This window comes from Leucopleurus acutus (genome assembly GCF_964270905.1).
Source record: "Leucopleurus acutus genome assembly, chromosome: 13".
Classification (NCBI taxonomy): domain Eukaryota; kingdom Metazoa; phylum Chordata; class Mammalia; order Artiodactyla; family Delphinidae; genus Leucopleurus; species Leucopleurus acutus.
In genome coordinates, this window is record NC_139155.1 from 89,140,134 (window position 1) to 89,162,337 (window position 22,204).

Consider the following 22,204-nt stretch of genomic DNA (forward strand, 5'->3'; position numbering starts at 1 on the left):
CTGTTAAGAAGGATGGGGAAAGTGGGCGTCGGGGGACGTGTGTTGTGCCGCTGTTTGCCGGGGTTGCTTTCCTAAAGGACACAGGGGTCTAATGTGCACCTCGGGATTGGCTACAGTTCCTACTTGTTCTTGCTGGTTGCTACTCTTTTCTCTTTTTAATTACTTAAAGGTTATTAATAGAAGGTGAATCTTGAAGTTCTATTCAAGAAATCATTTGAAAGTATTTAACCTTGGTCTCATTATCAGGTCTTTTTAAAATTATTTTATTCAGAGGTTAAATACTGAATGAGAAGAACCTTTAGCAAAGCCACGGGAATTCATCTGTTCAGCCTACTTCACAGGGACACCTGATACAATGAATTTATAAAGCCTGTCACTCTCAGCTAGAGATTGGAGGGTCAGCCTGAGGTTAATTCCCTTTTAAAACGTAAGCTGCTTGTCACTTTAGGCAGAAGCTTTTGTTAAAAATGATAACTGTGTCCTTTTGCCATTCCCGTCTGGCACTGGCGTGCAATGTGTAATTTTGATGTGCTAAATTAACATTTTTAGACTTCAAAAATCAATTACTTGAGTGAACTTAATGTATGTGTCTTTAAAAAAATCCCTTAGAGAACTCAGATAATTTCTTTAATGCATAAATCAAGTTAAATACAGTTTCTTTAAATGTTCAAATCAAAGAGCAGGTCTGGTGCGGTCTCATCTTACCTGCCTGTTGGTTCTGGGCTGGGGGTGCAGTGGGCGTCAGAGTGGGCGGTAATCCCTGCAGCGCTTTGTTTTTCTTTGTTTTTTTGCGGTACGCGGGCCTCTCACTGTTGTGGCCTCTCCCATTGCGGAGCACAGGCTCCGGACTCACAGGCTCAGCAGCCATGGCTCACGGGCCCAGCCGCTCCGCGGCACGTGGGATCTTCCCGGACCGGGGCACGAACCTGTGTCCCCTGCATCAGCAGGTGGACTCTCAACCACTGCACCACCAGGGAAGCGCTTTGTAAATCACTCCTCATGCCTCCTGGCGGGGCTCTCAGTACTGACAGCCAGCCCACCCGGGGGAAGCCCGTGAATCGGGAGTTGGGCGTGACCGGGAGCTTCTGCCCCCATCTTTATCTCAGTCCAGGTTATAAGCTCACTGAGTGGTACGTCTCTGGCTTCCTTTTTCCTTGCTTTCTCTTTTCACACCTGTCTTTGAATTTGCACAAGTTGAATGCAGTGTCCCTTTGCCTCCTCTAGATTTCTAGAGCTATTAAACTTCTTGCATCGGAAAGGAATAAAAATTCAGGGTTGAGTGACCGTTATCCGGTTATTCGCGCCGCTAATCACTAGTGTGCGTGCAGTTAACTGCGAGGTCGGTAATGGCTCTGTGTTTCTACATAGCCTGTAGGACTGGGCAGGGGAGCCGAGGGAGGCCACTCTGTGACTCGGGGTTTTACTGCGAGGTCCCACGCTCTGATTGTTGACCACGGCCTGGGCCGAGTCACGGCTGGCTGGAGGATGAGAGGGGTGGGCAGGACCCAGGGAGCCTGGAGCCCCATGACTTCAGTCCCTCCTGCCACTCATCAGGGGCCCCAGAGGCCAGGGTGACCCTTGACAGCCTCTCGCCCAGGGGAAATCCCAGCCTTGCTCTATGCAAACCCTGCAGGCCAGTCCATGAGCGGGGTGTCCTGGTCCCCTCCCTGACCCCTGACCCCAGCCGGAGGTGCTCCAGCAGTGGGGCACCAGTTAGTGACCACCTCTTCCCCTCAATGAAATAATTGTTTTGACAGTCATCTTCTTCACACATGCAAGAGTGACAGACACGAGTAGGAGAGGCGGTATGGGGGTTATGCCTGGTGATGGACACACACGCTGCGTTGGGGGCCAGCCTCACGTGTGCCCAGGCCAGTGGAGGGAAGGAGGGAGTCGGTGCTGACAGAGTGTGTTCTGCTGAGACGTGGGTTTCAGCCATGCCAGAGGGCTGGGCCCAGGTTCTGGGTTTTCCAGAGAAGCAAGGAACCTAGCGTGTTTAGGTGAAACATCTCAACTTACACATGTCAGCAGTGAATTCATATTTTGTAAAAATACAAGGCGTATTTTGTAAAAATACAAAACATAAGGCAAGCCAGATGCTACTCATAGGTGCCCGTGTCCAGCCTCTGCTGTGGGTGCAGGAGGGTACCTGGGCAGCGGGACAGAGGGAGGTCGCAGAGCTTCTCTGTGGAGACCGTGCTCAGCAGTAGTCAGCTCTGCCCAGAAGCTGGGGAGGGGCTGTCAAGTGGCCTTCAGATTTCACACAGATTTAAACGCATCGTGCTGGAAAGTGAGAGCAGTTTCGTTAAAATGGAGAGGACAAAAGCTAGACTCCACCCGGGTGGGAAGTGAATGGGTGGTGTAGAAGTGGAGACCTGAGCACGGGCCGCTTTGTGAAGAGGGGAGGGGCAGTGCCTAGTGGAGAAAATGTTCCCTGAGAGCCCTGCCTCCAGGATCGGCCCCTTGGGTTGCCATGACAACAGCCCATCTAGCATCCGGGAGTCATAGGATGGGAGAGGCGGCCTTAGAATTTGGATCTAGATCAGAAAAATGCCTAGAAGAAATGAACACAGACACCTGTACTTGGGTTCTCAAAGATGTTTTTATTTGTAATTAGAGTCTATGGTTATCTTAAAAAGTAGCAAGGAAGAATATGAAAAATTTGAAAAAGAGGCAAATAAAGGCAACATGGCTCATCAGATAATAAAATGAGATGTTACAATAGAAGTCCTTGGGAGGCCTAAGTAATTGGTGGTTTACACAAAATGTGTGATTAAAACAGGTCTGAAAATGCTACATACGTACGTGCCTGACACGTGCTGCTGTTGACCCACTTCTGACGTGGGCCACGGCCTTGCCTCTGACGGATGTCCTCAGCACAGCCAGCCTGAGTTCTGTGCGGTGAGGTGCACGCCAGGCGCCCAAGAGCAGAACCGCAAGCTTGCAGTGTCTTACTTCAAGGCTTTCACAGTTCTTTCTCCCTCCTTGGGTTCCACAACAGTTTTTTGTTTTTGTTTTTTAAGCAATTGGTGTTTTTATCTGATCTTTTCAAAGGATTCAGTTTCATTTTCACAGAATCAGTAATTCTCTTTTCTCTCCCTCAGATTTCATCTGTTTGCATAAATTTTAATTAAATACGTAATTACAGTACGTTTAACCAGAAAAAGTTTAAGTGAAAAACTCTGCTGGTAAAAAGCAGAAAGGCTCAGCGTTCTAAAGAGCAGTGCCCTGGCCTGGTGTGTTAGTGCCTCCGGGGCCTCCCCGGCCCAAGACCCAGGAGGCCCTTCAGAGGGGAGGGGTGAGCGAGCCCCCCGAGGCAGGTTCAAACAAGGAAGGACTGGCTTATGAAAAGCTGTTTGGAAAACAGATCCCGTTAGAGCCTCACCTTTTATCCAACAGCAAAACTACTTCCAGGTGTACGTGCCAGATGTGAGAGTTCTCAGGAAAGTAACAACTTTTTTTTTTTAATTTATTTTATTTACTTAGTCTTGGCCGCGTTGGGTCTTCATTGCTGCACGCGGGCTTTCTGTAGTTGCAGCGAGCGGGGGCTGCTCTTTGCTGCGGTGCGCAGGCTTCTCATTGCGGTGGCTTCTCCTGTTGCGGAGCACGGGCTCTAGGTTCGCGGGCTTCAGTAGTTGTGGCGCACGGGCTTAGTTGCTCCGTGGCATGTGGGATCTTCCCGGACCAGGGCTCGAACCCGTGTCCCCTGCATTGGCAGGTGGATTCTTAACCAGTGCGCCACCAGGGAAGCCCGAAAATAACAGAACAAGAATCATCTATTTTAAGCCAACAGACATTATATTCAACTAATGGAAAAAACAAAACCGTTGAGAAAGCAGAAAAAAACTAACAGAAACAGCTTTTACAGTCCAATAGGAAAACAACTTATAGCCCAGTAGAAAAGTGAACTGCAGTATGAATAATTCACAAAGGTAAAAATGACCATAAAAATTTTTTTAAAGGTTTACCCTTGCTGCTCACTCAGATGGCATTGTATCTGCTGACTTTAGAACCTAACCTCCGTGGAAAATAAAATCCAACATTTCATCTGAATCAGACTACAGCAAATATATGAAGAATCCGAGACTTTTTGTTATGGTGGGAAAATACCCATTCGCAGGCACACAAGAACACTTTGAAATTATAAGTCTTCAGATAAAATCGAGGTTTCTGGGCTGTGGCAAATGTTGTTTCATGTATACTTATTTGAATTTCTTAGTAATCATAGAGATTAAATAAAAGAGAGACACGCCATTTTTCAACTGTCACGTAAGCAAAGAAGGAAAAAGGTCGACATCATGTTGCTGGTGGGAGTGTTAGACTTGTGGAGGGCAAGCTGGCAGTGTGGACCAGAACCTAAAATGTGCGCCTTTGACCCAGAACTGAGCTTATGTGTGTAAAGACTGAGCTTACAAGAATGTTCACTGTAAGAACGATTTTTATTAGCAGCAAAAGACTGAGATGCCCTGTGTGTCCCTCAGGGAGGACGAATGGAGTAGGGTTAGGGCACAGCGGCAGCTGGAGGCTCTGCCTGGGGCTCCTGGTGGGCGAGGGTGGGGCCGAAGGGGGCGTTTGGTGTGAGACTAGAGGGGCAGGTAAGAGACTGGTACCAGCGGTGCGCTTAGAAGAGGGTTCAGGGTGAGGGGGTGACTCCTTCCCTGGCCATTTGTACCACTTTGAACCTTCTCAGAAAAATTGCAGGTGTGTGTGATGCTCATTTGAAACACTCGTATCCTGAGTTAATTCTTTGCAGTTTTGAGATTTTAATGGCAAGACTGTTTTGTCAGCTCTCCCTATATCCTGTTGAGGCTGAAGCAGTCCTTGTGACAGCTTGTGTCCCGAACAGAGGCGAGGGAGCCCACCGGCTGGGGCCCGTCCAGGCAGCTGAAGTCACTGAGCTTTTCCGTCTTTTTACATTACTTGGTGTTTAACATCACCTTAGAATGGACTCAGTCGTCCCTTGTTATTTACTTTCTGCTGATCAGAGGTTTTCCTAGATTTGGCAGTCTAGGAAGAAAAGCATCTTTTTTTTTGGCGATACGCGGGCCTCTCACCGCTGTGGCCTCTCCCGTTGCGGAGCACAGGCTCCGGACGCGCAGGCTCAGCGGCCATGGCTCACGGGCCCAGCCGCTCCGCGGCATGTGGGATCTTCCCAGACTGGGGCACGAACCCGTGTCCCCTGCATCGGCAGGCGGACTCCCAACCACTGCGCCACCAGGGAAGCCCCTATTTTTATTTTAAAAGAATTTTTTTCTAGAAGCTCCTTAAATATAGATATGCGAAACTTAAACAATCTCTTTCATTTATTAGCCTGAAAGTGAACTGTCTTTCATGCTGTTTTCTGTTATTATTTAGTTGTCTTCTGCTATTTATCTATAAATCCTTGCAAAAAAGCTAATAAAAATAAATTATGCCGGAAGCAGTAATGCTGAAATACCACCCACTATTACAGCATGCAGTTTTTTAAATAAAATGCCAGCTTGGGTTTTTTGATGTTTTGGTCTATAAATAGTTTAAGTGAAATTAAACCACGTCACATGGCTGCAGTAGATATTTTCATGCTTCTTCCCAGTTTTTAAAATGTAGTTTTGCTATTGTTTTTAGCATTTTTTTCTGCAAAGTCGTGACCTTGAAATGCTTTACTAACCTTGCAAACTCTTTTTTAGAAATAGCTGTACTATAATTCAAGAGAAGTAAAAGGGAAAAAGTAAAAATATTACCCAAGATGCCACCATCCAGAAATAGCCATTTTTAACATTAAGTGAGAATCATTGACACAGTGAAAAAGACTGAGATATTGTGGGAAAATGGGGAAAAAAGAAAGCTCAGATCTTTAGAATACAAAGATAATTTTTATGCAAAGATAGATTAAAAAGTTAATGTATAGATAGAAATATTTGTGTTAAAGTAGAAATAAGCTTTATAATTTTACTTGAATTTAGCTGAAGAACTGTAATCAAAATGAAAACGAAGTAATTCCTGAACTTCAGTTAAAAGTTTCTTCCATACCTCAAGAATTCAGTTCTAAAAGGAGAACATCAGAGAGGTTGGAATTGTAGGGGTTTTTTCAAGCTATGTTTTTTATCTTAGATGTTATTAATCAACTAAGAAAGTAGAGAAAATTCAGCACTATTAAAATGCCTTCCCTTCACCCCTCCCCTAACTGCGGGGGTTTTTTTTAAGAAATACCGTGTTTAGATTGTGAGAGTTTAAAGTAGTATTTACATTCTGTTCTTTTCCCTGGTTGGTTAGTCTGAGTTCTACGGATTAGTTTTTTTGTCAGAGCATCTGTCTTTGAGTTCTTTATCTGATTCGTTTCTTGGTTGTTTGAATTTCATAAACAAGTAAGTTTTTACAAGGGTTCCATTTCATGCATTCTTGAAAAGTGCCTGCCATTGACCCTGGTGTAGGAAGGAAAACTTGCCTGGGTATAAAATACTTGGGTTGTATTTTCTTTCTCTGAGATCTTGTAAACTAGAATCTCACATGGTCCTTCCTATCAGAGAAACCTGGGTTGGCTGACTTTTGCCACCGACTAGTTGAGTGAGTTAGTTGGTTTTCATTAGTTGCTCCTGGGTGCTGTTCTCTGAGATCTTATGTTTGAAAATGTCTGCTGCCCTTTGACATAAATAGCAACTAGGCAGAGAATATTACACTTAGTCACACTTGCCTGGAACTTGGGAGCGTTGCTGCATGTTGCTGTGGAAGGGGTGAGGCCAGCTCCATCTTCCCCTCCCTCACCCCTTAAGAGCTTGCTTTTTCTGACTGGATACATGAAGAATTCTCTTTGCCCTTACATTTTAATAACTTAATCAGCATAAAGGCCCCCGTTTTCCTGGAATTTATTGTATACCCTTTCAGTCAAAGATGCAGTTCTCATTTCAGGGAAATTATTTTCTGTTATACCTCTGAACGTCTTTTAAAAGACACCAGCTTCCTTATTTTGGATCATCTTTTTCTTCCATATCTGTCATTTTCTTTTGTTTTTTTTTTTAATGTTTCTCTTTGGCATTCAGCATGATTACATCCACTTCCTATCCATCTTCTCCTTGGTTGGTGACTTGGTTTTTTTCAGCTGTGACTGTTCTGTTCCTTCTAGTCGATAATGGTGGTATTTTGGGCCTCGGTTTGTTTTCTAAACTCTCCAGCAGGTTTGCAGCCCTTTTCTGTAAAGGATGTAAGCGTTTCCAGTGTGGCAGCCGAGCAGCCTCTGTGGCGGCTGCTGGTGCTGGTGGAGCGTGAAAGCCACACTGACCATCGGGAGCAAGGGCATGTGGCCGAGCCTTAATCGAACTTGCTTTATGGACACCGAACCTTGAATTTCATAGAATGTTTACATCATGAAATGTTGTTCTGTTGGTTTGTTTTGGGTTTGTTTTTGAACTGTTTGAAAATGTAGAAGCATCCTGAGCTCTCCCGAGCTGGGCTGAAGCAGGCGCACGGGCCCAGTTCCTGGCCCTGCTCAGCAGGATCCCTTCCATCTCATTACTAGTCTTACTTCCTTTTCTTTGTGCTCAGTTGAATTCCTGTCTCTCCAGATTCGTCCGTGGCCCAGAGAACTCGGGTTGCCTGGGTTCTGTCTCCTTCCAGACTCAGTTCTTTGCTCTTTGCACGGCATGTTCCTCCCTGGGCTCCTTTTGCTGGGCCATGTCCTTCTCACCTTCCTCCACTCAGGTCGGCAGCTCCATCCAGACCTTTCATCCCAGCACTGGCCACCCCTGCTAGACACCGTTCTCACCTGCCCTGAGATGCTTGGTCGTCCCTCCCAAGTGCAGCTCCTCTGGAGACTCCATTCTCTGCTCTCACGAGATCCCCAAAATGCCCTGGAGCAGATGTCCTTCCCCCAGTCGGGGGCCCAGGGGAGACTTATGACAGCACAGAGCCCGGGCCGCAGGCTCCCACCTCCCATACCCCTGAGGCTCTGCCTCACCCTGAGCTCCTGGCCTCGCGCTTGAGCTGCCTGATGGTTCCACCTGGACTCCCCAGGACCTGTTCTTAGGTAGCTTGCCTCCAAAACCTCCACACGGTATGAAAAATTCAGGGCATTTTGCTTGAGGGTCACTGATGAAGACTTTAAGTAATAGTTGGAGACAAGGCATCTTGAGAAGCAAAAAAAAAGAGCAATTGCTTTTCAACACTGGCCTTAAAGTTCCTGAGTCACACATTCATGTATCTAAAACAGATCCATTTGGGTGGTTTCCAGTGCGTTTACAAGTGAGAAATTCTCCGTGTCACTACAGAAGTCTTCAGATTTTCCTCTTCCAGTTTGGTCACAGCAAAACAAGTCTCCTTTTGCTTGGGGATTCTTTCTCCTTAAACACAGGGCTGTCTGGATGTCACAGTGAAGGAAATTAAGCAGGGTGGCTGCTGTGAGCCCACGTTGAGCTTCCATCTTCTCTAGCATCTGGCTTCTGAGCCCTTAACAGCCGTCGGCCACCGCCATTCACTGTGGTGAGAGGAGCCCCAGGGTTTTTAGACACGGTATGTGCTGATCCAGATGCTGAAAGCTTTTAAGTATTTGGGGCGTGGGGAGGGTCATAATATATTATTTTTTAAATAAATGTGTTTATTTATTTTTGGCCGCGTTGGGTCTTCGTTGCTGCGCGCAGGCTTTCTCTAGTTGCGGCGAGCAGGGGCTACTCCTCGTTGCGGTGCGCGGGCTTCTCATTGCGGTGGCTTCTCTTGTTGTGGAGCATGGGCTCTAGGCGCTCGGCTTCAGTAGTTGTGGCTCGCGGGCTCTAGAGCGCAGCAGGCTCAGTAGTTGTGGCGCACGGGCTTAGTTGCTCTGCGGCGTGTGGGATCTTCCCGGACCAGGGCTCGAACCTGTGTCCCCTGCATTGGCAGGCGGATTCTTGACCACTGTGCCACCAGAGAAGTCCCAGGGTCATAATATTTTTTTACTAAAAAACTGTGGATGTAGAATTTGAGGGAGTTTTTGTTTTGACTGTAATTTTCCCTTGCAATTGTGTATGATACACAATTGTATCATCAATTGTATATGATAGAGAGCTAGTAGATACGTGCTCTGCCTAGAGCTAATGGCGGCCAGGAGGGGTTTTTAAGGAAGTCCTGAAAATTATCCCAGTCCAGGAGGTGAAGCCAGAAGGCTTGAGAACAGACATCAAGACAGTTGCGTGGATAAGAGAGTCTTAAGGAAAGGGATAGAGAGGGAGTTTTCAGCTTTGATTTCTCTCATTCTACTTCTGAAGCACCTTGAACGTTTTTAACATTCCCTGGGATTATTGGGCACTTTCCTCCCCCTTGAAAATGCAGAATTCAGTGATAATTTTGCTTACCATTGAATTGTGTTGTTGATGCTTAATATTTAAACTCCTATAGTTTAACCTCTCCTCAGGTAAAGGTTTTCAGTGTGAAAAAGCTAACTCTTATCTGTAGGCAGAAAAAGATTCTCCAGTCAAGTAGACTGGTTTTTTGGGGTTTTTTTAGTAAATTTATTTGTTTTTAGTTTTGGCTGTGTTGGGTTTTCATTGCTGTGCACGGGCTTTCTCTAGTTGTGGTGAGCAGGGGCTACTCTTCGTTGTGGTGCGTGGGCTTCTTATTGTCGTGGCTTCTCTTGTTGTGAAGCACGGGCTCTAGGCCCACGGACTTCAGTAGTTGTGGCATGTAGGCTCAGTAGTTGTGGCTCGCGGGCTCCAGAGCACAGGCTCAGTAGTTGTGGCACACGGGCTTAGTTGCTCCACGGCACATGGGATCTTCCAGGGCCTGTGTCCCGCATTGGCAGGCGGATTCTTAACCTCTGCGCCACCAGGGAAGTCCGACAGCTGTGTTTCTGGAGCTGTTGGCCGCTGGCACCCATCTGGACAGGCCGTGTTCCCAGCCTGTAACCCGGGGTGTTCCGCTGACTTCCAGTCATTGCTTTCCTGTGTTGTTAGTGCTGTTCTCTCCTTGTTTGCTTGTTTACTCCTGTATTGTGCTAGAGCATGTCCTCCAGTAGCTTGCGAAGAAAGGATACACAGGAAGACCGTTTTTTTTGATTCTTGAATGTCTGAAAATGCCCTAATTCTGCTCTCACTCGTGGTAGGTCATTTGGATGGGCCCAGAATTGTGGTTTGAATATTGCCCTTCAGAGTTTGGAAGGTTCCAGGCCACCATCTCCTAGAAGCCTTTGCCCTGTGCCATTCCAGTTCCTGTTCTTCCACACGTGACTTGTACATTCCTTGAACAAACTGGCATCGCGGGCAAGCCATGCTGGGAAGAGCAGTGCATGGCGTTCCCACCATCGTGGAGCAGAATCAGCGACACCCCTGGGGGAGTCCGCAGTGCTGGTGGACGGAACCAGGGAGGCCCTCGAGCCAAGGCTTCCGGGGCCCAGGGGCCTGAGGAAGCCCGGGTGAGGCCCGATTTGGGTAGTAGGGGGGAGGGGGCATGGGACCCGAGGCAGGTGCCTCACAGAAAGGGAACGTGGCTGGGGCCTTGATGGGGAGTGACGCGGCTGGGTGGGCAGTATGGGGGCTCTGGCTGGTATAGGAAGGGGTCCCTGGAGCCTCTAGGGCAGCGGCCGGAAGGGCTCTGGTTCCCAGGAGGCGGGTATGGGTCCGAGAGAAACCACGGAGCCCGGGCTGACTCAGCGGGAGGAGGCGCGGCCGCAGGAAGCAGGAGCGGCAGTGTGTGGGGACGGCTGTGTTCTGGACGCGTCCCTTTGAGAGGTTTATGAGATGTCCCAGTGCGCGTGCTGAGCAGGCACTTAACATACCAGTTCAGCTCAGAGCTAGAGATAGCAGTTCTGGAATCAGCAAGTGTACGTAGGATTTAAAGCCGTTGAAGTTATTAGGGAAGTCCCAAGGATGCAGGTGGATGGAGACTGGTTGGCCATCCGGTGACGGAGGCCAGGGGGCCAGGCGCTGCCGGGGGTGGGCAGGGCCGCTGCGGGCGGGCGGGCAGTCCTGCTGCTGCTGCTGCCCAGGCCCGCTCAGCTGGTGGCACAGCGCTTCTTTTTCACGATCTTGTGTGGATAAAGTAGATCGGTCTTTTAAGCGTATACTTATTTTTCTCCACGGAACTCAGGAAAGCTATTTTCTTTCATTCTTAATAAAGACACACGTTTATATTTCTGAACTGACAGCAGGGATTGCTGACCAGCCCGCTGATCTCCAAGAACCCTTCCAAGGCTTACATTCTCTTCTGAGAGTTAGATTTGTACGAGATTAAGATCACATACAAGAATCAGTAAATTGGCTCTGATTTTTGCAAGAAGCCCGTTGAATAGAAGGGCTTTGGAAGGTAATTAGGCAGGTCTGTCTGACCCTGGGTTCCGCAGCTCTGTACGTTTCTGAGCGCACAGAGTGTCAGGGAGGAAGTGCTTAAGAATGTGCCGGTGGTTTTAAGCGGCTTGATCTTTCCACACAGCTATGCCTGCCCTTGGGAAGTGGAGGCACCCGTTGGCATCTCTGTCTTGGATTTATTTGGAGTAGGCATGTTTAAGTAAACATTGTCGTGATGTTTATTAAAATCACATCGGCATTTAACTTTGTGTAAAACCCAATCCCCTCTTTAAAAATTCAACAGAGAGCCCTGAGAACAGCAAGAGCCCTAGTAAGGAGTGTTATGCTTTGGAAGCCCGGTGAGAAGTGGGACTGCGGGCGCCCTTTGGAACCCTGCACACCACACCATCCCGTGTCTAGGATGGGACGGTGAGCTCCAGGGAGCCAGACCTCTGTCTGTCCTTTGCTCTGTCTGGTCCAGCGATTCTCAAAACTTAGCATTCGTGAGAATTTCTGAGTTGGGAGCTGTACACAAAAACATGTTCTCTAGTTGGTAGTCATTTTAAAGGATTTCCAATTCAAGGATTTCAAGAGCTGTGAGGCCCCACTGCAGCGACAAGCGCACATCTGCAGTGTCTGCCACGGGGTGGTGCCGGCGGCTGGCTCCTGCTCTTGCGGAATACCTCAGCACGCACCTTGCTGTCAGCGGGCTTTGCTTGTCACACGCTTCTCTAGTGCCTGCTCTAACCTGGGAGCTGTGCAGCCTCCCTCTCACTGCTTTTAAGATGCTTTGCCTTCTGGGACCATAGCCCTGATCGCAGAGAACTGCCCCAGGGATGTGTGTGCAGGAGGGCAGAGCAGGGGCCTCCTGGGGTGGGAGATGGTTCTGGAGGTAAAAACTTTGGTTTAATTGAGGTACAGTTGATGTGCAATATTATGTAAGTTACGGGGACGCAACATAGTGAATCACAACCTTTAAAGGTTATAGTCCATTTATAGTTATTGTAAAATAATTGGCTGTATTCCCTGTGCTGTACAGTATGTCCTTGTAGCTTATTTATTTTATATGTAATAGCTTATGCCTCTTAATCTCCTACCCTTGTCTTGCCCTTCCCCATTTCCCTTTCCCCACTGGTAACCACCAGTTTGTTCTCTGTATCTGCTTCTTTTTTGTTATGTTTACTCATTTTAGTTTTTAGATTCCACATATGTCATGTCATACAGTATTTGTCTTTTTCTGTCTGACTTAATTCACTAAGTGTAATACCCTCCAGGTCCATCCATGTTGTTGCAAATGGCATTATTTCATTCTTTTCTATGGCTCAGCAGTATTCCACTGTGTGTGTGTGTGTGTGTGTGTGTGTGTACACCACATCTTCTTTATCAGCTCATGTGCTGATGGACACTTAGGTTGCTTCCATATCTTGGATATTGTAAATAATGCTGCTTTGAAAGTTAGGGTGCATGTATCTTTTCAAATTAGTGTTTTCATTTTTTTATATATATATTTATTTGATTTTAAGGGGGTTTTTTGTTTGTTTTTAATATTTATTTACTTGGTTGTGCCGGGTCTTAGTTGCGGCAGGCGGGTTCCTTAGTTGTGGCTCACTGGCTCCATAGTTGAGGCATGTGGCCTTAGTTGTGGCATGCGAACTCTTAGTTGCGGCGTGCATGTGGGATCTAGTTCCCTGATCAGGGATTGGACCCCAGGCCCCCTGCATTGGGAGCGCGGAATCTTAACCACTGCGCCACCAGGGAAGTCCCTGATTTTTAGTTTTTTGAGAAACCTCCGTACTGTTTTCCACAGTGACTGAATCAATTTACATTCCCACCAGCAGCACATGAGGGGTCCCTTTTCTCCACATCCTCGCCAACCTTTGTTATTTGTTGGAGGTAAAACTTAGGAGGGGCTTCACAGCAGGCAGAAGACACTGTTTGGAGCTGCCCCTGGCACCTGCAAATGAAATGAGGGGCATGATACTGTTCACCATAGATTGGGGGGCAGGCCAGGCCAGGCGTGGCTCCGGGCTGAGGTTGGCCTATCACTGTCACATCCGCCCCGGGCCTCAGTGTCTGTGGGGAAAAGGACAGAAACAACCTTCTCCCTACAATCTTTTCATCTATGACATCCTGCACATGAAATGGGAATCTGGGGGAAACAGTGCACAGTTGGCTGCACTGTTGGGCCCTCAGCTGTGGCATTGCCCCAGCAGGCACCATGCAGCAGCAAAGTCTGCGTTCTCAGCTCGCCAGGCCTCAGGTGTTCCATTGGCATCAGGGTTAGTTTTGGATACAGAGGGATTTTCAAATTCCTGTTCACCTTTGCAAGGTGTAATTAGAATTTGTTGGAAAGGACTCACAGAGCGCGTGGGTGAGAAGTGAGAGGGCATCCTGCGTGCCTTGTCTTTAGGTTTCTGCTTCCAGTCTGTCCTCTGCAAGATCCCCAGGGGCGTGCCCTGGGCTGGCCTTCTAGTGTGGGATCCCTGCATCCCTGCATTAAGGGATGCATCCCTGCATCCCTGCATCCCGAGTAAGACTTGGCTCAAGGCTTAGGAGCTGCCTTCAGGCTTGGAGGCTTTGTTTGATTTTCACACATGGAAATGGAGCCTTTTCTCTTTGTGAGCTCAGCTATGCATTTAAATTTTTCCCTTATATTTTACAAACATTTTTAGGTATTTGTAATGGGTGAGTTCCTGAGTTAATCTGCCGTCTTTCTGGCGGGGTTATTTTTAGACTTTGTTTTAATTTAATTTGATGGGTGACTCAGGTACAGACTGATGGTTAATCTGCATGTTCATTCTTTCAAAGGGATGATCCTTAGTTTTGAAACTAATTTATTCACTTCTGTTACATAAAGAATGCATTAAATTGCAATTGCATAATATATAGTTGACACTTAACTGTAAACTGTTTTGTTCTAATCCATATGCCTCATTGGTTGTAGCTACGACTTTGAGATGTATTTTGGCCTGTTTTCAGGCCAGAGGCTGGCCACCTGGCATAGGAGGGACATGGAGTGTCTGTCCTGTCCTTGAGATGTGACACTTTGGGCAGTACCAGCTCTTGCTGCCCCTCCCAAGACAGGGGGTGCTCTGTGGGCGGGGCTACGCTCTGGTCTTGCCGCTGCTTCCTCACCCCTCCTCCATGGCGGTGTCTGTGCCCAGGGGTGAGAAGGGCCCCCGTCACTCGACCGAGTGCAGGGTGAGTGGGGAAGTCGTTCCATCGTCTCAAGGAGGATGATACAGCTCACAGAAGCCTCTGTTCATATTTGAATACCTGATTGGGTTAGGAAAAGCTTATATCTGAAGCATCGAATCCATCTGTCCACCCAACAGCTTCTGTGTGCTGAGCGCTGGGGTTACAGAACAAACGTGTCTTTCCTGCCCTCTGCCCCCGCCTTCCTTCAGAGATATGCTTTGAATGTCTCTGTGCTAAAGATCACACAGAGAGGATATTGAGGCCACACATCTTTTTTTGAAAATGTGGAACATTGTGGTGAACGTGAACAGTGGTTGGTGCACAGCATCGAGCCAGCGATTCACAACTTGGGAGTTCAGACATGTATAATTCATAGAAAGTAAGTCGCTACCAGCCGCGGATATGCCTGCAGCACGTGTGAGTGATGCAGTTGTCCCAGCCGAGGCGGAAAGGCTGGGGTATAGCTGTCAAGGACAGGTTGTGAGCTGCTGCACCACTGACACCTTCCCCACGGAGCTTCCAGTGCGGGAAACTGTGGTCAGTGTAAAGGCTCTCACTATTGGCAAATGTTTTTGTTTTAAAGTAGATTAACTGAAGATCAAAATAAAATTCCTTAATGAGAAAAATCTTTCACCATGCTCTAATGCAGAGGAAATTAAATCTCTGTGTAGTCAGAACCAGTTGCTTATCTACAGCAGGATTAGAAATTTAAATTCTTAATTAGTTCATTGGATCTTCTGTGATTTCACTGGTTTTGAATATTTTCCCCCCAAATAAAAAATGAATAAATTTACAGGAATTTTGATTGTTTTAAAAAATGGGCTCTATCTTACAGATACTTGCATGGGTGGGCAAAATATATAGGCAGTGATTGTACTTCACTGTTTATAATAATAGAGCCCCAAATGACCTCAGTGTCCGTCAGGACTTCTTAAATCAATTGCAGTATGTCTCTGTGCTGGGGTGAAGGCATGCAGGGGTTACAGAGCAGCACAGCTTTGTAGACAAGATGACATCCAAGACAAGTGTTTGTTTGCTTATTATTGAAGTACAGTTAATTTACAGTGTTGTGATAGTTTCTGGTGTACAGCAAAGTGATTCAGTTACATATATATAAGAAATACATGCCAGATTCATTTATATGAATGTTGTATATAATATATATTCTTTTTCAGATTCTTTTCCATTATAGTTTGTTACAAAATATTGAATATAGTTCCCTGTGCTATACAGTAGGACCTTGTTGTTTATCTGTTTTGTATATAGTAGTTTGTATCTGCTAACCCCAAACTGCTAATTCATCCCTTCCCTCCCTCTTTCCCCTTTGGTATTGTTCTCTATGACTGTGAGTCTGTTTCTATTTTGTAAATAAGTTCGTTTGTATCGTATTTTAGATTTCACATATTAGTGATATCATATGATATTTGTCTTTCTTTTTGTCTTAGTTCACTTAGTATGATAGTCTCAAGTTCCATCCATGTTGCTGCAAGTGGCATTATTTCATTCTTTTTTATTGCTGAGTAATATTCCATTGTGTATATATGTACCACATTTTCTTTATCCATTCCTCTGTTGATGGACATTTAGGTTGTTTCCATGTCCTGGCTATTGTAAATAATGCTGCTATGAACACTGGGGTGCATGTGTCTTTACCGGTTAGAGTTTTCTCAGGGTATATGCCCAGGAGTGGGATTGCTGGATCATACGGTAGTTCTATTTTTAGTTTTTAAAGGAACCTCCATACTCTTTTCCATAGTGGCTGTACCAATTTACATCCCCTCCTACACTGTTGGTGGGTTCCCTTTTCTCCACACTCTCTCCAGCATTTGTTATTTGTAGACTTTTTAATGGTGGCCATTCTGACTGGTGTGAGGTGGTACCTTGTAGTTTTGATTTGCATTTCCCTAATAATTAGCCATGTCCAGCATCTTTTCATGTGCTTATTGGCCATCTGTATGTCTTTTTTGGAGAAATGTCTATTTGAGTCTTCTGCCCGTTTTTTGATTGGGTTGTTTGTTTTTTTTGTTACTGAGCTACATGAGCTGTTTGTATATTTCTGAAATTAAGCCCTTGTCGTTCACATCATTTGCAGATGTTCTCTCCCATCCTGTGGGTTGCCTTTTCATTTTGTTTGTGGTTTCCTTTGTTGTGTAAAAGCTTATTAAGTTTGATTAGGTCCCATTTGTTTATTTTTGCTTCTGTGTCGTGCCTTGGGAGACTGACCTAAGAATACATGGCTGTGATTTATGCCCAGACAAATGTTTAAATGAGAAAAGTAAGGAGAGGAGAGAGTGGAGAGCTGGTGTCAAACAGGGAAGCCAGGGAAGGGTGTTTAGTCCTCAGACGGATCACCTCACAGGCCACACAGGAAGGGAGCTAGTGCTGCTGGACAGTGGACTTTGTCCTAATCTGCCTGCTCTGCAGTTAGGGAGGACATCAATTGTGTAGTAGGAAGGTCCACGTTGGGCTGCCTTGAATGTCCCCGTGCATTTTCACTTTCCATCGTCCCTGGGTGTGTGTCTGGGCATTGCCTGATTCTTCCAAACTCTGTGTCACCTGGGCAGCCTTTCTTATATCCGAAAAACAAAACGATGTGGTTGACATTGGACAGAAGTGATATTGCATTTGGAAAAGTGTCCCTTTTTCCTGCATCGTGGATACTCACCAACTAGCCTGTCTTTTGCCACTCTCACGCCCCCAAAATGTGTCTTTTCACAGCGACAGTGGCAGCCATGTACTACAGCTACTACATGCTGCCCGACGGCACCTACTGCCTGGCACCTCCCCCTCCAGGGGTTGATGTAGCCACTTACTACAGCACCCTGCCTGCCGGGGTGGCCGTGTCCGGCTCTGCTGGAGTGACAGCCACGGCCCCGCCCCCTCCAGGGACCACGCCACCGCCCCCCCCAAGCACAGCAGAGACGAGTAGTGGGGTGACCTCCACCACCATCACCACAAGGTATGCTCTCACTTCTGCTGGTCACCTGGAGCACCTGTGTTCTTGGTTTGGGCTTCTTTATAGTGTCAGTCACATAGAGGGTCTCCGTTGCCTGAGTACTTATTATCCAAATCCCCGAGTTACAGGGTTGATTGGGCAACGGAAACTGTCATGACATAAGCACTTGTAGCAGTGAGGTCTAACCACTGAGAAAATGAACTCCCAGACAGCGTCCCGCGCCGCTGCCCTGACCCAGCATCTGCTCTCTCCCGTGTGCCGCCATCTCGGCGGGGCAGCACCAGGCACGGGCAGTGTGAAGCGAGGCCCAGTTTCTGCCCAAAATGCAGGATTTCATAAAAGCCGATGCAAGTGAATGGCTCACGAGCTGGTAGGAAATGCAGATCTGCTGTTAGTCCAGCTAACCATCGACTAACAGAGCCAGCAAGGCAGGGACTGGACCCCCGCGCCTGTCCTGGGGAGCGTGGAGGGGGCTCTGAAGAGCGTCTGCGGGTGAGCGAGCACTTCCTAAGAGGCACTGGCACGTCTCAAGCTGACAGGACAGCCGCTCAGGAGCCTTGACGGAGCACTTGGATGGTTCCCGCTTCCTGATCATGCTAAGGCAGGAAACAGGAAACGAAGGATGATGAGTCACGCTGGCCAGCATACCTTCATATATATACACAAATTCACACTTGATTTGTCCTTGGTTGTTTCTAGAATTAGCAACTGGGGGAAATGTGAGGAGAGAAAAGATGAACCTGTGTGCATGACCTTAAGTGTCACTTTGAGTAAAACCCCTGTTTTCATCATTGGCAATGATATTTTGGTCCCTGTTTCAAATGGATTGACTTTGACTAGTTTTCTGTAGTCCCAGTCATCTCAGATAAGGGCCTCCCTGTCTGTGTGTAACTTACCTGCCGGTGTGAACTGAGACAGTGCAAGTCCCCCAGCAGCCTTGCTGGCCGCCCCCCTGCCGCTGATCTGGAGGAGGGCCTGGCACTGTGTGTGTGACCCAGCTCTCCTCTGCAGTGCACTTGCTTCCGTGGCCGCCATCATCCCCCCGCCCCCCGACATTCAGCCCGTGATTGACAAGCTGGCAGAGTACGTGGCCAGGAACGGCCTTAAGTTTGAGACCAGCGTTCGTGCCAAGAATGATCAAAGGTGAGTGAAGGAGTTTATGTGGGGCAGATGAATGGTATTTGGGGTTTAGTTTAGCTTCTTTTTTTAATCTAGCTACATAATTGTTTATATATATGTATATATATGTGTGTGTGTGTATATATATATATATATATACACACACACATATTTTTTTTTTATCCTTATGTGTTTAGATAAATATATCTTGTTAAATTACTTAGAGTTGGGGTGGTTGTCTTTTTTATTGTTATAATTTTTTTGTTTGTTTAACTTGTTTTGCTTTGTTTTTTTAAAAATGTTGAACCTCCCTAAAATAAAAAGCTGGAATTCATGCTTTTCAAGAATCTGCTGTGGAAATTCAGACACACACTGAACTTTGTTTTTTTCATCAAATAATGTTCCGTGCTCGGGTCGTAACATAACAACAGGAGGCTGTGGTCGCAACACGATCTGTGTGATCGCCAGGGTCAGTCACTGCGAAGCCTCAGAGCAGCAGGTGTGGTCCGTCGGAGCCGAGGGGTGTCACAGCGAGCGAGCGTGTCTTGTTGAATGACTCGTCCCCTTCTCTGTTCCTAGGTTTGAGTTCCTGCAGCCGTGGCACCAGTATAATGCCTATTATGAGTTTAAGAAGCAGTTCTTCCTCCAGAAAGAAGGGGCTGAAAGCGCACAGGTGCGTGTCTGGGAGGAAGTAATCCTCGGGATGTGCGCTAACAGGGGTGGCTGATTCTACACTCGCTTCTGCGTGTAGCGTATGTCTTGCGTTTGCCGAGTTCAGCTTTTCCCACCTCTCTTGTTTTACATCTGTTGAAATCTTTGACCCGCATTCATAGTTCATTGATGATCATTTGTCCAGAATGTTGTAAACAAAGTAATCCTGTCTCTTCAGGCATTTGGTGTTTTGGTTGGCTGTTGTTTTTAACTACTTTGGATGGAAGCTGTGTATTATACTTCTGTTGTGTTAACATGTACTTAAATGCCTAAGTGTAACCACAGATGCTCCCAGCTGACAGGCTGGAGCCACACAGGTGCCACCCACCCACTGGCCTCGAGCGCCACCTGCCAGCAGCTCGCCTCACGACTCCCATCCCTGCAGACGTCCCCACACTTGGTTCTCAGGCACCTGTTAGAAGCATTTCCTCCTGTCCTTGTAATCCTTTCTTCTGCCTCTCCTCTCCTCTCCTCAATTACATGGGCACCCTAATGTCCTTCTAAAACCTGTTTTGATAGATGACGTAGGCTTTGCATATCAGTGGATTTCTACAGGCTTTTATCTCTGACTGCTCCAACTGAAGGAAATGGACTCATCTGTAGGTGCTGGGCATAATTTGGTGTTCTAAACGTGTTCTCAGTGGTCATTCTCCAAAGAAGAGCTAGTGGGCATTGGTTCCCAAAACAGTATTACAGGGAAAATACCTCCTTCTGCTCCTCTTTTCATTCTGTTGTATCAGAAAATAGTAAATCTGAGTTAGAAAATATATTCCGTGGTGTTACTTAGGCAGTAACGTAGCCATGCTTTTGTCCCATGAAATGTATGTGCTGCATATCTTTTCTGACAAATCCTGTGTCATTTCCAATGGAGCAGTTCAGAGTCATGTTTAACCTCTGCAGGCTGTGTCAGCACCGGAAGAGGCTCCTGCAGAGTCTGCTCCTGAAAAGCCGAGTGACGTTGGGGACGATAGTGTGTCTGAAGATGTGGCCGACGCAGGGGGCAGAGGTGGCTCCTCGGGGAAGAAGGAGGTGTCGTGCAGCAAAGCCGTCCCCGACGGGAAGCTGGTGAAAGGTACGCTGCCCTCACTACCAAGGGTTCCAGTTTTGACCTTGTACCTCACAGGTGTCACTTCAAATTAGCAAGGAAGAACGCTGGACCGCTTAAGGTCAGGTGCCTTTAGCCACAGGACAGGAGGAAATGGCTGCCCCTTTTAAGTTGCTGTTATTAATAAAACTTGCTTATTTCATAGTACTTTCCTGATTTCGGGTTTGGGGTCATTTGGATATAAGCTCATCTTAGGTATGCGTTCTACAGGCTGTTGCTAACAGCCTGTTCTACCAATTTAATGGAAATGTTTAGAATTTTTCAAATGATGTTTTGTACCCCCCCCTTGGACTTCTGAAACTATATGCAAACTATTGTGCCAATGGAATTCGTTTTCTTTATTTGTTAAGGCAAGTCCCTTGAGGGTCTCTACCAGGCGGTACTCCACTCGCTCCGTTTCAGTTACCTTTTCTTTCTTTTTTTTTTTTTTTTTTTGGCGGTACGCGGGCCTCTCACTGTTGTGGCCTCTCCTGTTGCGGAGCACAGGCTCCGGACGCGCAGGCTCAGCGGCCACGGCTCACAGGCCCAACCGCTCCGCGGCATGTGGGATCTTCCCGGACCAGGGCACGAACCCGTGTCCCCTGCATCGTCAGGCGGACTCTCAACCACTGTGCCACCAGGGAAGCCCCTCAGTTACCTTTTATGTTCTTGGGAGGAGTTTTTCATCTACCAGGACAGACATACATGAAAAGAGCAAATATAAATAAATAGAAAGAAAAGAAAGCTGACACAGGCACGGTAGCAGAGAACTCTGTGGTTGGACATGTGAAGAAGCAGTGAGTTGCACCAGGTGGGAATGAGAAGGGCTGTGCAGAGGGAAGAGGGTTCAGAGCCAGAGGAGCTCCCAGGCGGGACGGCGTGGTCTGAGCCGTGTGGCCTGTTCAGAGACGGGAAGTGGTCTGAGGGACCCGGGTGTCAAGGGGGGCACACCTGCCCAGGTAACCATGGGCAGCTCGTGGGGCTCTGCCTTCCTGGCGGGTCCCGGGGCTTCCAGCAGGGACAGCACACCTTGTGGCTTAGATCAGAGGAATCACTTTATGCAGTATGGTGAGTGTGTGAAGGGATCGAGGCAGAGAAGCCATGCGGGGGGTTCAGGGTGGAGCTGGTGGCCTGAAGTGGAGGAGGGGGCGTGGCCGGGCGGTGCAGGAGCCAGTGCCCGGGTTAAAAGGAAAGGCAGAGGAGACGCGGGACGGGCAGACGGGCCAGGATTGCAGGAAGGCCTTTTCTGTGCATACAGATGCCTTTTCTGATACAAAGATGGCGATCAGGAGTAACCCAAATGACCCAGATGGGTAACTGGGAAACTTATGGAAGTGCCTGTGAGCCTCTCAGTCCAGGAGGTCACCTGAGCACACGTGTTTAATCTCTCACCCTTCCCAGCCGCCTTCAGCTCTCATTGGAATAACCAAAGGAATGTATTAGTAAGGAGAGTAAAAACAGTTACTGCTCCAGAAGCAGGGGGAGGTACTGTTCATGTTTAAGAAGCACAGGCCAGGCCACCTGGACTTCAGTTCATAGGAAAGAGGAGGACATTTGGGGACTCAGTGGCAGTGACCCCGGGGGAACCACTGTCAACCAAAGAAGGGGGCGGGCAGAAGGCCAGAACCACCAGGAGCGTCCAGGGGGCAGCAGGGCCCCAGCAGGGTGTGGTCGGGGTGCAGTGGGCCAGCGCCCGCATGGAGCGCCCTCCCCGCTCCCGGGAGCAAGCGCCTCGGGATTCAGCAGACGAAATGGTGCTCGCTCGCCACTTCCCTCGTCGCACCCTCTGAGCCTGAGGCGCCCGCGAGCTGCGGGTGTCCGAAGCACGCACCCCACCCTCAGCTCCGTCAGGGTGAGGACGAGGAGACAGAGAGTCTCGGCTCCGCAAAGAGGCAGGAGCTCAGGAGAACACGA

At 47.7% G+C, this 22,204-nt stretch overlaps 1 protein-coding gene across 4 annotated transcripts in view; it reads left to right on the forward strand.

Moving 5' to 3' along the window:
- SFSWAP (splicing factor SWAP) overlaps window positions 1–22,204 on the forward strand; it is an 82,434-nt gene that overhangs the window by 16,939 nt on the left and 43,291 nt on the right. For 3 of the 4 annotated variants that reach the window (XM_082853299.1, XM_082853300.1, XM_082853302.1), the window contains 4 exons: window positions 17,139–17,379; window positions 18,388–18,519; window positions 19,075–19,168; window positions 20,107–20,278. In XM_082853299.1, coding sequence (XP_082709425.1) covers window positions 17,139–17,379; window positions 18,388–18,519; window positions 19,075–19,168; window positions 20,107–20,278 — 639 coding nt within the window. The remainder of the gene's footprint in view (window positions 1–17,138; window positions 17,380–18,387; window positions 18,520–19,074; window positions 19,169–20,106; window positions 20,279–22,204) is intronic. The other variant, XM_082853301.1, reaches the window with a different exon arrangement.